The sequence below is a fragment of the Lontra canadensis genome, unplaced genomic scaffold, assembly GCF_010015895.1.
Source record: "Lontra canadensis isolate GAN:19392208 unplaced genomic scaffold, GSC_riverotter_1.0 scaffold23, whole genome shotgun sequence".
Lineage (NCBI taxonomy): Eukaryota > Metazoa > Chordata > Mammalia > Carnivora > Mustelidae > Lontra > Lontra canadensis.
Window position 1 is genome coordinate 1661436 of NW_022631017.1, and position 16672 is coordinate 1678107.

At 38.6% G+C, this 16672-nt stretch overlaps 1 protein-coding gene across 1 annotated transcript in view; it reads right to left on the reverse strand.

Annotated features, from left to right (window-relative positions):
- Nucleotides 1-11396: 11396 nt before the first annotated feature.
- The window catches only part of CD2AP (CD2 associated protein), a 137004-nt gene continuing 131728 nt past the window's right edge, over nt 11397-16672 (reverse strand). The window contains exon 18 of the mRNA XM_032861979.1: nt 11397-14352. Within this exon, the coding sequence (XP_032717870.1) occupies nt 14311-14352 (42 nt within the window). The 3' untranslated portion in view covers nt 11397-14310. The remainder of the gene's footprint in view (nt 14353-16672) is intronic.

Genomic DNA, 16672 nt, shown 5'->3' on the forward strand with positions numbered 1-16672 from the left:
ATCAACCTGAATTGCGGTACCATTTGTTTCCACTCAGTTCATTTATTCCAAGCTATAATTATCTACATATTTATTTATTTGGAGGTTGTCTGCTTATCTCCCACTTCCACAGGAAAATCAGAGCTGTACACACACAGCAAATGTTTGGTTGTTAATGCATTGAATATCCACAATTACTCATATTCAAAAAAACACTGGTTCAAATTCTATCATCTCTGGTCACCTTCTTCTGCCTTTTGGGGGTGGAGCAGAAAGAAGAAGGGAGGAGGGTGAGAGTTGCCACAGGACTGACACGGGAAATACAGTTTCTGTGAGCTCTTCAGATTTCCAAGGGTGAACAAAAGTCAAGGATTACTAAGACCTTCTTGGAAGAAGCCAAAGAAATCTTGACATTTAACCCAATACATAACATTTAAAGGCCATCTGGTATGATATAGTGGTCTCATTTCTGACACAATACAACTTGTGTTTCATACATAAGAACAACAGTTCACTCTTGACAGGTCAACGGCCCAAATGACAACCCAAACAATTTACTGATCAAACAAAGTTGAGTCCGTTAGATGTGTTGTATGTAGTAAGAGAACACCACCTTGGCAGACTTAGCTGGTTTCTGAAGAGAGAAGTCAGGGGAGGATATTCGTAGCGTTTTCAGGCCTTGAAAATCGGAGAATTGGTTGGGATTGGCCGGTCTACAACACGAAGACTCCGCTGGATGGGAACAACCCAGCACAGGTCTCCAGCACGTCTTGATGAACAAGCTGCTGTGGTCGATAATAAGCTGTTCTATGTGGAACAGAACTTATCTTCCAGGGGTAAATATTTCCTGAAGAGCAAACACCTACGCTATTTTTGGTTATTTGTGTGTGTGTTACTTCACAGTGGGACAGGAAAGAATGTTCAGTTCCAATATTGTTTAACACAGGAAAGACCGTTGGTTTGAATTCTCAGCCATCAGGAAAGCTTATGTCAAGTTCTACAACTCACCATCATTTTAATTTCATTCCCTCTTCTTTGCCCACCCCCTCACGTTTCTCCAACTCCACCGTTTATGTGGTTGAGATGAGAACTCGTTTCCCATCTTAATCACTAAAGAGGTTTGTAGGCTCAAACTGGATCACCAGGAGATCCTCTTATCCTTCTCTTCCAGCCTTATCATCTACCAGAAAATCAGCCATCGCTGCCTGTTACTTGAAGAGTCTGGTTGCTGGAAGGAACTGGGATGGCGAATGAGTCCCAGCGGGGACGTGTTTCCTTTTCATTGTATTCATCGATTCACCTCAAGCCACTTCCTTGTTTTCCTTTTTAAAGGACTGGTCCTTTCAGCTGATTTCCTGTGTTAATATTTACTGGCAGCTCCAGTCCTGGTTCACTTCCAGATGCACCTCCCAATGCCTTGATTCAGCCTGGATGCTGCTGTCCTTGCCTGGGATCCGGCGGGTTCAGGTCTCAGGGGACGTCTTCTAGAAGCACCCACTTCCTTACCATCTCAGGAGCTGCTGGACTCGTGGGAAAACATTGCTGACTTGTTGACTATGGAAGTCCTCCTCAGATTAAACAAGAATGACTCTAAAGAAGGGTCACAACCAACAGTTCGTACAGGTGGCCATAAGGGCAAGAAGGGGTAATGCTAAACATACTACTTTTTAAATGCATATAATGGGAGAGTTTGAACAGCCCTTCAAATTCAAGTTTTCTAATTTTTCATTTGAAGAAACAGATCCAAAGATGTGATAAAATCTACTTAAGCTCCCTGAGTTGGGGATAACAAGGCCAGGTTAGAAGCCAGATCTTGATTCCTATCTCCTAGTCCAAGGGTAGAAACAAATTCCTCAGTAGTGAGTAAAAATACTGACATGTAACCTAGCCTTTCCTCCTTGAATTGTCTGTAGATCCTGTCTTGTAAAACTTTTTGTAAGAGAAAGTTTTAGTTCTTATTAATTCAATTTAGTGTCATAGAGGTGTCTAGGGGGTCCTCAAACAGTAACTATTAAAACAGGCTGTAAAGACACTTCAAACCCTTAAACCTATAGGAAAATCAAGTTTGTGCATGAGCGCATCCTTCTGAACCAAAATAACTGTGGAGGGATCCTCAAACCACTGCACCAGAGTTTCGTTCTCTAAAAGGCACATTTATGCCTACTCCATCGCCCACCAGCTATGAAAACCTGGCCAGTTATAATCTCTCCTTTCCTCAGTTTGCTCATCTGTAGATGGAGATGTGGCCAACAGCTGCTTGTCCATCCAACGTTTATACTGCTTTCCTTTTTTAACAAGTTCTGTCTGATCTTTTTCAGAGTTGCGATGGGCTCTGTTAAAATGCATGCATTCCAAGAGACCCTTGCAACTAGAGCTGGGGATGTGACCAAGCTCTGGTCAATGAGATGTTAAGTGAAGTCACTGGGGGAGGCTTTTGGAAAAGTTCCTATTTTTTCCCATTAAAAGAAAGGGAAGTCAGGGGAGCAGATTCCGCAGGCATGTGAAAGAAGGCATTCTCACCTTCTACCTGGGATTCAGATGCAATACCTTTTCTGTAAAATCAAGAATGAAAACCATATGCTAAGGATGGCAGAACAGAAATGGAGAAAGTTGTGGTTCTCAATACCTTCTTTGAGCAATTTACACAAGTGCTGGGCTGATTGCCTCCTGTTTTATGACATGAGAAAAAATTACACTGTACTGTGGTTTTGGGGTGTGTGTGTGTGTGTTTACGTGCAGCCAAATACAGGATTTGATATTACCCTCCTCAAAGGACTGTCAGAGTTAATCTGTTTAAAATCTCCTCGAAGGGTACCTGGCACATTCTTAGGCCTTAGGAGCATTAGCTATCTTTACTACCACTCCCACTACCATTACTATCACTACTTCTCCCATCACTGTACTGGCGTTGTATAGCTCAGAGCATATGTGCCTTGTGGGGCACGAATAAAACAGAAGGAAAAACTAGAAAAGCAAATACAGATCACACTGGGATGTGCTCTAAATATCAGGCATCAAAGCTTGTGAATCTAATCTGTCTTCACAAGGGTCTAGAAGAACAGAAAGTTTTCTAGCAGACTGTTAGCCTTAGGAACTCACTGTCTCACTATAAAGAATTCATCCTCATAAGAGAAAAGCTCTCCTGAGATGTAAGAGCCTCATGTGGAATAATGCACGAGGGTCAGAAGGAGGGGTGAGTAGAGCAGAGCATTAGCTTACTACTCTCTATTATTCTCTCATTAGGACTTTTTTTTTTTTTTTAGGATTTTATTTATTTGAGTAAGAGAAAGAGAGAGTGACCAGTGGGGAAGAGCAAAGGGAGAGGGAGAAGCAGACTCCCTGCTGAGCAGGGAAGCCTGCGTGCAAGGACCCCGTGAAGGGCTCCACACGGTTCTCAATCCCAGGACCCTCAGATCATGACCTGAGCCAAAGGGAGACACTTAACTGACTGAGCCACCCAGGCGTCCCTCTCATTAGGTCTTCTCTAGTCTCACTTTCTTCTTTCTGCCTCACTGTGGGTGTGTATTAATGGATTTGTATTAGTGTCATCTATTGCTATGGCTACCATAGATTTATCACCTAGGGCAAACCAGGAACGGAGGCTCAGCTTACTTGGAGCCCATGCAGACTGATGTAAGCCTTGTGAAGAGAGAAGTAGGGAGTATAAATTGGTACAATTTATTTAAAAACTTTGGCTACATGTATTTAAAGCATTAAATCTCTTCATACCATTAACTCAGCTGGTAATGCCACCTTTAGGTCTTTATCTTAAGGATAAGAGATGTATCTAAATATTCATGTAAAAGATGATTTATCACAGCCTTGTAATAAATGAAAAACAGAAATTTATGTAAATGTCTAACAATCCAACAATTAAACATATGCTAGGGTTTATATGATGGAATATTACATGTAATATAATGTTGTAAATTCATGTTTTGAGGAATGTTTAATGATGTGAAAAAAAATTAATAAAATATCAAGTAATAGAATATCCCATATGTATCTATGCCACATGGATACATACTTAATTTTTTTAATATTCGTAATTGTTATCTCTTTTCCAGTTACTGTGTTTGTGGGAAATTTTTTAGACTCCTATTTTCCAAGTTTTTGCAATGCAACATTTTCTAAATAAAAAGGAATGCAAAACAAAAACGTTCAGTCAGGATTTAGTTCAAAAAACAGAAGCAACTCTTTGTATACCAAGTACGGAGGGTTTTAATCTAGGAAATGAGAGATTTCCACATCTGTTGGAAAGGCTAGGGGAGCAACACTAGGAAGTTATCTCCGAAAGGCTCAGCCGGCACCTGCAAAGCTGGTAGCACCAGAGATCACAGAGTCTACAGGAAGCCCTGCTGCCTCTCACTGCACTCTAGGGATGGAAGGGGCAGGAGGGAGAAGCGCCTAGAAAGACGTAGCTCCGTGGGAAGCAATCCAAGGCCTACTCTGAGCCCGTGACTCCCAGGCAGCCTGCAGTGCAGGAGTGCAAAGGCGCCCCTGCCAGCCCCGGGGCCTCTGCCTCTCCGTCTGCAGGCCACCCCCCATTTACCTGCAGTCCCAGCGGCGGAAACACCATATAATAAAGTTAAAAAAAGAAAAAAAAGTGTCTGAAAGAAAATGCAAAAACAACAAAACAGTTTTAAAAGTGGTAACACTGTGAAAATTTTCACTTATCTCGAACTTCCCGTTTGGGGCACCCCAGTCCTGAGGTTCTACTGGGGGACTCCTGGGAGTCTCTAGAAAGGTAGTGTCCAGTCGGCCAGGCCAGCTATTTATTATACATGAAATAATACGCAAAGCGTTCTTTGTTCTGTCCTTTTTTTTTTTTAAACCTCAGAGGATTATGCAGATGACAAAGGAATTGTAGGGCACCCTGAAGTCTCAGCTCTGACAGAAGTCCATGAATACATCACTGCTCAAACTGGGGATGACTTTTTAAAATACACCCCCTAAAAACACACTTTCTCTCACTTGTGAACTGAATTGCTCCCCTGAGGCCTTGCCGACACTACACCAAACAGAAGGAAAGGGGGCTGGGGTATAGGAACATTTCAGTCCGTCTGACAGGAAGCAGAGAGCCTGTAGCAGGATGCACAATTACCTCTCTTCCCCACATCATAGCTGTCCATGTAGATGTCCTAATCCCTGGAGCCTGTGGATATATTCCCAGGGGTGGAAAACAGGATTTTGCCGATGTGGTAAGTTAGAACCTTGCGACGGGGAGGTTAGCCTGGATTCTCAGGGTGAGCCCCGTGGAATCACAAGGGCTCTTCAAAGTGGAAGGAGGAGATGGAGACGTCGGGGTCACAGACAGATGTGACTGCACACGAGGGTGGGGGGAGCCAATGTGAGGACTGGCCCCAACATTGCTGGCTTTGAAGACAGAGAAAGGGAGTCAAGAAGCACAGGCAGGCTGTAGAAACTGTAGAAAAGCAAGGAAAAAATGCTCCCCAGATCTTCCAGAAATGAACTTGGCCCTGCCGACACCTTGATTTTTAGCACAGTGAGATTTCTGATCTCCAGCGTGTAAGATACTACTTTGTTTTTATGCCGCTAGTTTGTGGTGATCACAGAAGCAATGGGAAAGGAATACAGAGCCCTTCTCCTTCTGGGACGGGAGAGGCCCGAGAGAGGGTGAGAGCAGGGCAAGACATGAGATACAAGTACCTTCTTAAATCTATACTTGCCTGGGAAGCAAAGGGCAGAGGGAAGCAAGGGGCTCAGGAGAACATGGCTACACTTGAGACCCAAGAACGAAGGATGAAAGCCCCGTTTCCCCCCACGTGTCATGGGGAGTTTCAAACTAACCCGAGGGGTCTCATGGAGTGCCTGGCCTGTTGCTTAATGTTGAACCAAGACAATAAGTAGTAAAAGCAAAGGAAATAAGCGTGTAGTGAGCTCAGCGTCAGAGAACCATCTCTATTCCCCTGCCTGAGCATAACTTTACCCAGAAATCTGTGGATGCCTTAGTTGGGGGAAGCTTCAAGAACTGTTGGAAAAATCAGCATGAGATGAGGCAGTGCTGCAATCAGACCTGTTCTTGGACATTTGGGGAGGAACCAAGTGTGCTATCAATGTGATGCCATGAGAAACTCGTCAGGATGAATAGCACCTCAGTGGACATGGGATCCATGAAGATATTGCCATGGGGACCAATGAAGACTCCAAGGACAGTGCACTGACCTGGGGTCTCACCTCCTCCTACTACCAAGATGCATCTAATTTCCCTGCACACAGATACCACACTAAAAACAAAGACCTTTGAGTGGGGGAAATAGCTTGAGAAGAACTTTAATTGCTACTTTATATACATATAATGTAAGCCATATAAGATTGTTGCCTTTGAATGATAAATTTTGTCTTTTTTTTTCCTGCCATCAGTGGGAATAAGGGCTTTAGATCAAGATAGAATCAAGTAAGCACAAAGTATTTTTACATTACACATATATTGACATATGCAATGGACTAAAATATACATTATCTTTTTTAAAGATTTTATTTGACAGACAGAGATCACAGAGAAGCAGGCAGAGAGGGAGGAGGAAGCAGGCTCCCTGCTGAGCAGAGAGCCCGATGCGATGCGGGGCTTAATCCCAGGACCCTGGGATCATGACCGGAGCTGAAGGCAGAGGCTTAACCCACTGAGCCACCCAGGCGCCCCCTGTGTATTAAGTCTCGAATGATTATTTATTTATTTATTTAGGGGAGAGAGAGAGCACAAGTTTGGGGGTAGGGGCAGAGACAGAGGAAGAAGCACCCAGGCGCCCCTAATATATACATTATTTTCTTTCATTCATTTCCTTCGCTGCCACCGTGGGATAGGTGATATACTTGGTCAGATTAAGGAAATGGTTCCTTCTACATCTGAATACTTTCATGTGCCACGTTGCTTTTGTCACACTCCAGGACCTCTATCACTATGAAGAATCATAAATAACCTCTAGTTCTGTCAACTTGCTCAAAATAACTAAGTCTTGAGCGCTTATCTACTGATACTCAGGGAATCGTTCTCCTCCCTGAAGTGCCCTGCAGATGGCTGACTGCGTTCTACCGGTTATGGAAAGAGCGGTCTGTCTGATGTTATCTCACTCTGTCCTCCCGCACCGTGGGTACCACCTCTACACACTCTTTCTGATGACCCTGCCCTCTCTGCAATACTATTCTTCCCTGCTTCTGCGACCCTGTAGTCCTGTCATCACCATGATACAGATACTTTAATTCCTTTTTCTCTTTGGAGAGAAAGTCATTTTAGGCTTAGTTTGAGCTGAAAATAGATTTGCTTTTTCAGGTATAGTCATAGCACCATGGACTCTCCAGCGACCGCCTGCTCTGGGCTGTCATGCCAGACTCCAACTCTGGGGCAAGTATATTAGGCCCCTGGGGAGAAGGCAGAAGTGGCAAAACAAGAGACGCTTTATCAGAAGCTCCATAAGCAGCCCACAGCACAAGCTCACGATTTTGTGTTTTTCTTCAGTGCCCATGGAGATTTGTTCTCTTTGGCCTGGTTGATAAAAGAACACACTGCAGGACAAAATGGAGAAACAAGCCGCTCCCAGAAAAGCAAGGACAGACAACTGCAGATACGTGTTAGAAGAGCTGAAGAACCCCTACAGCAACCCGCGGTTCAGAGGAGCCTTCTTCATGGTCTCTACAAACAGGAGAAAGATGGTTTGGGTTGTGACGTGATTGTTTGCTCAGGGGAAAAATAAATACAAAGTGTTCAGGGCCCTCCTTTCTCTGAGTATGAGAAGAGGGAAAGGCTTTAAGCTATAGGAGTAATTTTTTAAAATATCTCCTCAGATACCAGGGAAGAGACAAGATTTGAGTGATTTGCATGTTCACACAGCTACTAATTTTTTAGAGCCAGTTTTCAAAGACCGAGCTCTAGGATTCAAGGCCTCAGTTCTTTTCATTCTATCATGTGGAATTCAGCAGAAATGGCTGGGCTAGGAAAGTGTGGTGCTTGTATCCCACTTCCGCGTAAATTCAAAGGGCCGGAGCCCAAAGATTTTATTTGCCCCCTCTACAAGTCTTTATGGTTTACGCAGAAGCAGCTGAGCTTTGACTGCCATCTAGTGGTCATTTCTTTATGGGAACTAAGCAAGGCTTTTCTTTCCCTCCTTGCCTGAAAAAGGAATGAAATCCACTTATGTTTGCAAAGATGTACACTAACAAACAGAGAATGTTCCTTAAAATTTTACGTGTGACCACATCACACAAAGAAATCTAAACAGACTATGGGAGTCCATGAAAATAGACTGTAAATTATCTAGTCTAACTCCTGCACTGATGAAAAAATTTGGTAATATAAAGGATTACAAAGACTGGACGAACTAACAGAAGAATTTCCCAATTCAGGCTCCTTCTTTCCCGTACATTATCTATGTAGGGCTAGCATACCGTCAAGAACACAGACTTCAAAACATGTCTGGGTTTAGCTACATCTCTTCTAGCCCAGCAGCTTTGGTCAAGTTGCTTAACCTCTCAAGCCTGTTTCTTCATCTATGCAGGGTAACAATAGTGCCTATTAAATAAAATTCCTGAGATACAGGATAGATGACAGACAGACAGACAAATGTTATTTGCAACAGTGCTTGGAACATGGTAAGCACAATGCAAACATTAGCTCAGTATTTGACACTGAAGCCTATTTTGAGTAAAGATACATTTCCTGCTATCCTTAGGGTAATTAAACTGACCACTTAGGGGCGCCTGGGTGGCACAGGCTTCTATTTGCAGGATCAAGCCTTTGCTTTAGGTTTTACGCATCTGAATATAGCACAAGCATCTTAAAAGGTCCTTGTGTGTCCTGTGTCTGATTACTCACCTTTGAACGCTGTCAGTTACTTGCTGACTAGCTGGGGAGGAGCACGAGGGAGGGAACTGCAGCTTTAATTCCATCTGTTACCTAAACACCGTCTCATCAGAGCTGTTTTCTGTCCTAAGAGCAGGTCTCCCTCCCACTGGTTTTCAGCTTTCAAATTAATAGTTACAGTTAGTGTGGCTTCTCTTTCAGTTCCACGTCCCCTGCCATTCTGCTGTACAGGATTTGAGAGGAATCTACATTTGACAAGGGTCTAGGGAGGCTCATGTCAGTCTTCAGGCTGTCCCTCATTCTGTTCCAAACCTCAAAGCATTTGGGAGGTTATTTTTTTTATTATAAATTGTGGTTGCTTCCTTATTGCAGAGTGATGCTTTCATTTTACATCTCTTCCTTAATCTATTAAATCTATTTTTCATCCTATTTGTTTTTAGTCAGTTTCAAGGGAGATGTCATTGCTCTGTCATATCGGATTGTATTTGCATTCCATTCAATTACTGTTTGAGAAATAACGAAATGTTAAAGGAAATAATTTTCTTCACTGAAGGATTAAGTTACTCCGTACACTTTTTAAAAATGAGTTTTACTTTTAATAACTTTATTCACACAATTTTTTAGGAACTGAAATGCAGCTAATAAAAAACACTTGCAACCCGACAGGAGAAGAAAACCACCCAATAGCTGCAAAATGAAAACCGCAACACCTTCTGTGATAGAAAAGATTATTGGCTCTATACAAAAAATACTGATACCTATTTCTAAATTTATTTTCCTTATATACAAGCATATTCACAACAAAAGTCTTAGTGGCAAAATGAAAGCAATAATGTTTAATAGTCAGAAACAAATTTTAACACCAAGACCAGTCTACTCTCTAAATCTTAACTGGCAAGTAATAAAGCCGAATAGATTCATTTGAGATAAAGTGCTATCTGCTTTTATTTCCTAGAATAAGACTAAACCTGCAAATTCTATTTTCATATAAAACCATCTGCACAGAGATTGGATTGTTCAACCTCTTCAATGTCCCTTCAAATGCTAAAATTCTATAATCCAAAAAACAATGACATAGTTTTGGAATGTTGGTGAGGTTCTTTACTCAACCGCCAAGAAAGTAGCATCTATAAAGCTGTGTTTGGTACAAAAAGGGTTTTACTAAAGCACAGGGACAAGAAGGAGCTGCTGCCCTGGGACTGTGAGGAGCAGCTAATTTTCTATGCTTTGGGGTGGGGGAAGTAAAGATAAGGGAGATTTCAGAAAGATTTTCACATGCTAAAGAAGACGGACAGGATACTGAGGGCCTTGGAGTTTGTCAAGCCTTCAAACCAAGGCTGTTTTATCCTTTAGCAAAGCATTAACATTAGGACAGTCAGGAGCCTCCTGGAGGAACTTTATACTCTGCCCGCCTCAAGGATTTGTCAGTGGGCTGCAGGTTGTAAGGACATTTAATTTTATCTACATTTCCTTCTGCCTTTGTTTCCCACATCAATAATAATAAAAAATAAAATTCTGTAATCCAAAACTTCACTATCCTGTGCCTGGAAGGCTTAATTTATGCCTGGTATTTATAAAGGCCAGTAAGAAGCATGTAGAAATTTTCAAACTACATTTGTAACTTAAACGACTTGCCAAATTTTTTTTTTCCTATATTACTTCATACTGGTGTCTTATTCCTTTTCCATAACTCAAATCTTCTGGTGGATTTATAAAAAGCCTACAATTGTGTATGTGGCGTATTTTCATCTAGAGTACATGGGACTTGATGTCTTCTGGACTCTGTTTTTTTTTATTTTACCAGGACTTCCAGTTGTGACATCAGAAACCGAAAAAATTTAAGAGCAAGTTTAGGCTTAAGAAACCAAGCAGTGGATGGATAGCTGTGATTTAGGAATGACTGTAATCTGTTTTAAACCCTTCTGGATTGTTTCCATCTCTTAATGCTCTATTTAAAGATCTGTTCTTCCAAATCACAGCTATTTCCAGATGACAGACTATTAACTGAAAGCGCTCCCATGCTGAGACCAGTGCTTTCTGTTTCAAAAAAAAATTTTCTTTCAAATTTTTAAAATCTCAGTCTCTAAGTCAGGAACTCAATTTGGGCAAAGTACTCTCCAGTAGTCAGGGAGGCAGAATCTTTAAGATGGTAGCAGTTCTATTTGAATATAATGCAAATGTAAGGCGTTATCTTCCCCAAAAGAAAGAGATGGCATATTCAAAAACAGAGGGAGAAGTTCTGTGCCCTTCTTTTAATCTTATCCATCTAATTTACATGGTAGCGGAGCAGATCAGAAGCTTCCAATTAAAAAAAAAAAAAAATCCACTCTGTGCCTCTGTAACATACTTTGTATAAATCATTTCAAATTATCCCAATAAACCTGTGAGGCAGAAATGATCATGTCATAGATCCAGGGGAAAAACAGACTCACAAAGGTTCAGTAAAAGTCACATGGATCTAGAACTTTTAATGGCTTTCATTTTACTATTTACATTGTTTCCCTTATTTGGAAAACTCCAAGTAATAGAATTTTCATCATACTTTGCAATACATATATGCTGATGTTAATGAAAAATAACTAATAAAGACCAACAAAACTGGCAATACTATTCTTTATTGTTTTTCTTTTTGAGGGAGAAGCATGCTTTTTTACAGCACCTGTAAACAAGTCAGTGAAGTATACTATTTTGAGTTTCCCCACATATATATTATTATTTATTTTCCTTTTTTTGGAATGTTAGAATACCACAACACCAACTGCATTACATAATAGTTACTGAAGGCAAGTCAGGCGAAAGAAAACAAGGGTAGAATTTTATGGCTAAAAATATTCATAGCAGCAACTTTTAAAAGATGATTTTATTAAATCAAGTCATTGCACTTGGTCATTTTATTGCTACAGCAAAACAAGGCCATTAAATTTTTAACTGATTGTCTTATTCTGTTCATACATTTCAAGTTTAAATGCAAGCATAAAATGTTTACCAACAACTCAAGAGAGCACTTGGGTTTTTATTTTTTTGTTTTTTTTTTTCCTGTGATCACAGTAAAGCATAAAAAAAGAGAACCCCTATTCTCTTCCTATCTTCAGACTTAGATTTTGTAAAGAGGTAACAGCTTTATAGTAAGACCAACCACTAAAGCTTAGTGGTCACACACAAGCGCACACACACACACAATACTTCCAATATTGAAATACAAGTAGGAAAACTAGTAATACGTGTTTCAAAGAATAGCAAACTTGAAAAATACATTCACTAATAATTTGGCAATGACAGATTCCATGCTGTTCTCTCTAGTCTGCCATTTACACTCACGCATAGAAAAAAACAATGATTTCTCCCCAAATAAAGGCTATTATCATTCTATACCATTTTGTGATACGAATTTCATGAATAAATAATAAAATTCCCATATCAAGAGCAAATACTGGTAAATTGCTAGAGTGAAGTAATCATTTTTTTCCCTTTGAGTTTGGCTTTAGGAACTCTACTTTTTGATCAAGGGCAGAAAAATAGAGCCACAATACTTTAATTTTCTAATAGAAACACAGTACTTTAATTTCTATTCTGGCTGAGGTGTATACAAAGCAGATACTTAAAATGTGTGTCAGCATTCATGACCACCTTCATTTTATGCACTAGTGAGAAAATGACCAAGAAAAACTTTAAGAACAGTCTGAAATCTGCTGGAAACTTCCCTCACCCCATTATCAGGGTGAAGAGGGGTCACTTAATAGTTGTTCCAGTCAGAAAGCTGGAGAATGATTTCTAGGAAACAATGTTTTCATTTTTACCTAAGGACTTTCATTAAAAGAAAATAAAATCTAATTTTTTTTTTTTTTTTTAGCAAGGAGGAACTCATTCGACAAGTCATTTAAAAACATTAGGCGTAAACAATTTCATTCAGTAGTGACCTCATCAGAAAAGCCCAAGGACTTTAAAGAGTTAAAATGTTCATACTCAATGCACAATCAAGTTTCCCCAAAAGCATTAATGTAAGCTGTGAATTTAACATTAAGTAATTCCTGGAATTTCTATTATTTTCTACTTCAGTTCTCTTATATGTGAGACAACATGGCAAAATTTCATTAACACGAGATTTCAGTATATATTAAAACTTAAAGGGAAAATATTGGTTTGGTTATTTAAAATAACACAAAACAGAAGCATGATAGGTGGTACTCAAAATCTGAAAGTCTGCTCTAATAAAGCTTAAAATCTAATTTTTTTATAAATGAAAAGTCAGTTTTTCTATTTTTAATATAAACCCACATATTTTAAGACATGTTATCTCTAGATACATTTTAAGACGTTCAACTGTTCAAAAATGACTCTGAACAAACTACTAGTTCATCTATCCTGTGAAAATGCATTTTGAATATGGTCAACTATATTTGGTTTTAAGTAAGTTGTACTGTTATGTTTTATGATATACTAACACTCTGGTACCTAAATGATAGTTTAAAACATCTCCACCAGTTAGTTTGGTCTTTTAGGTCAAATACACATTGTAAAACCTGAGTATTTACATAATGATAATCTGTCAAGAGTATGAAACCTCACACTGAATTTCTCCTCATATTACCATTATTAAAAATCAGAGGGAGAAGCATGAAGAACTCAATCACAAGATCACAAAATGAGTAATATCTGAGCCTGTAAAATAAGCAGAAAAGTAGAGCAATAAGGCTGGTGTTTGTATATTGTATGTGCTGTAGTTTCTAGGCACAAGTTAAGGGTTAAATTGACATTTTTAGTTCCTCAGCCTAACGGATTTAAAATATAGCTCATATTTTCCCAAATACAGTTAACAATCCATTTTGACTAAATTCCTTTTATGAATCCTACAGTGCAAGCAATATAAAATATTCTAAAAGTTATTTTGATTGTTTCCTTAGTTATTACTATATGCTTGGGTGAATAATCTAGTTTATAGCTAGGAAACTCCTATTTCATCACCCACAGTATAAACAGCACTGCAAACAAACAGGCACAACAGTGTAATCCTGGGTAAGAAGCTCAAAGTAAAAAATATATTTATATACAAAGTTTATCTCCCTTATGTATTATGGGAAAAGTAGTGGCTATAGTTACTATAAAGCTAATTTGTCCCTCTCAAATAGTATATTTTACAGATTATTTGTAAAGATATCACCATATTTATAGTATAGATCTCTTTAAAAATAATACAAGTTTCAGTTAAAAAAAAAACTATTGTGAACTTTCCTTCCTTTTTATACAGATTCAGTAGTATTTTCAAGCAAACTAAAAAAAAAAAAAGTTTGCAATTCCAGCACATAAGAAATAAGGCCTCTTTTTTTTCATATTGGCAAAACAAAATATATATAAAAAAAACTACCCTCTCCCTACTTTTCTATAGATTATAGTTCAAATACTCATATTTCTTTATCATGACAACAGCATTTGTTATTTTTAAGTAACAAGTCAGTTGAAGTTCATAGTGTTGCTTCTGAATCCCTGGAACCTTAAGAACACAGGGCCATGGCATTTCAAGAAGACAGGACTGCTTTTTTCAGCTTCTCTATTTCCACCTAAGATATAAAACATAAGTTGACAATAAACAAAATATCTTTAGTCAAATTTCTTTATTTTATCCTATGTCATTAAGATCCAATCATACTTTGAAGACTCCAGATTTTGATTCGATTTTAAAATCCAATTTCCAATGCTGTGATCAATATAGAGGTTTAACAGAAAAACACATCACAGTACAAGTTCCTAAATGGCAGAGACAACCACAAAACAGCAACTACAGTTGTTTCAGCTGGAACAGTATTAATTAATGGGAGTACGTGAAAAAATACTGTAAGAAAATCTGCCCTCCAAAGAACAAGAGAATCTTTAAAACCAAATTAAGAAATGTACAAGTACCTGTATTTAAACAAAGATGGGGGCAGTAAAGAACTGAAAAATAATAATAATAAAGGACCAGTTTAGTCCCATGTTTTTCACTTACTACGTATGTGAAATTGGCAATCCCTTAACCTCACTTGGTCTCATTTTCATCTGTAAACAGTACGTTCTAAAGTAAATTCTTTTTAAAACCCAGGAATAGATCTAAGATTCAGTCAATTTGTTGGAAATATTTCCAGCTTTAGGCAGAAGATATCCTTCACTTAACAGAAATTCACACTGTAAGAAACTTAAAGAGAATTAGGAAAACTCAATACCTGTTCATAATACCTATGGTTATTTAATTCCGACATATTACAAATCATGAAGCTGAAGCACAAGATTCAATACCATACACTAGCAAGTGGTACAGAACTCGCATTGATTGGGTCAAAGGCTCTGAAGTCCAGTTTTCTACTCTTGCCAATTATATAAGGCTTTGATGACCTCTGACCTTTCACTGCGTGTGGAAATATTTGGGCCTTACCTTCTCCTGAAAGCATCATGCCTATCCCCAATGCTGCATATAAATAATACGTGCTATAGCTAACCTCTGACAAATAATTCATTTTTTAAATAATAAGCACTTTGCCAGTCAAAAGGTCTAATTTCAGTATGTTCACCATCTCCTAAGGGATTCTAACCATTCAAGTATGGTTTGTTAATTCTAGGATCTAACAGCACTGGTTTGGGACAAGTCTTGGTCATCAGCCTGGATTGAGACAAAGTAACTTCAATCTTCCGAACCATGTGCTATTATCATCTCCATTCCAAAGATACATGAACCAACTACACCAATTTTAATGAGCAAGGATGCCAAGAAAATGGGGGCGGGGGAAACACTGGTCAAAGAAGGAATCGGGAGAATAAGCCTGCACTCAATCAGTAATACTCCTCACACACTGCGGTCACATACATGTAGACATCAAGCCAATACATTTACTGCTAGAGTTTCTCTTCTAGCACTTTTATGTTCATTGTTCATCTTGGGTCCTTTTATCATTCCTCAATATAATCTAATACTGTATGTTCAAAGTACTACTTTTAATCTTTAGGGAAATATAATTTCTCCTTTCAATGTATCATCTTAAAACTCCATCTTATTAAGTGTGCTTTTATAAATAAAAGGGTCAAACTTTCTTCATTAGGCAAAAAAAAACCCAAAACTGTAATACAAATCAGCACGAGGCTAAGAAACAGCTGATTTTGCTAAAAAAACTGAATCAAATGAAATTCTTCAAAAATGAAATAATTCCTTTGCCTCGCCATGATTTTTATGACAAATTATGTCATATATAGAAATTTAACACTGTATTAGTTCCTTATGCTTAGATCACCTTATTTTCATATATGAATATGTGTACATATACAATATAAGGAATAAAAATCAAGAAACTTATTTTTAATTTCTCAATTTCTACTGTGTTACATATTGGGAATTTAAGACATTTTTAGTATGTATTCTTTGATTTGACAAAAATTTATTAGCTATCTAATATGTATACGGCACTTTGCTCAGAGCTATGGACAAAGATAGAACAGACAGACACCCTCAAATAGTCTTATAATCTAGAAGATGGGAAAAGTAAGTCCATGTCACAGTGATAAGACAGAAAATTATTACTTATGCTTTTCAAAATAAAGGACATGAATTTGGAAGAAGACAAAATTACTTTTAAATCAGAGAAAGATGGGTACTAACTTAATAAGGGTGACTGCTGGAGGTAAGCTCTGAGAATCTGTAGAACTTATGCATGAGAAGATGAAATAAAAGGAAAATCCAAGAAAATACAGTAAGAGCAAATTTCAGATGAATTAACTGTGAGGGACAATTGAGGATCAGCAAGCAAGAAAAGAAAGACAAACTAGGACTAAGACACCAAAGACCTCACATGCTAAGTTGAGAAGTCTGAACTTTACTCAGCAAGTAACAGAAAGTTCCTAAAAGAACTAAGTAAA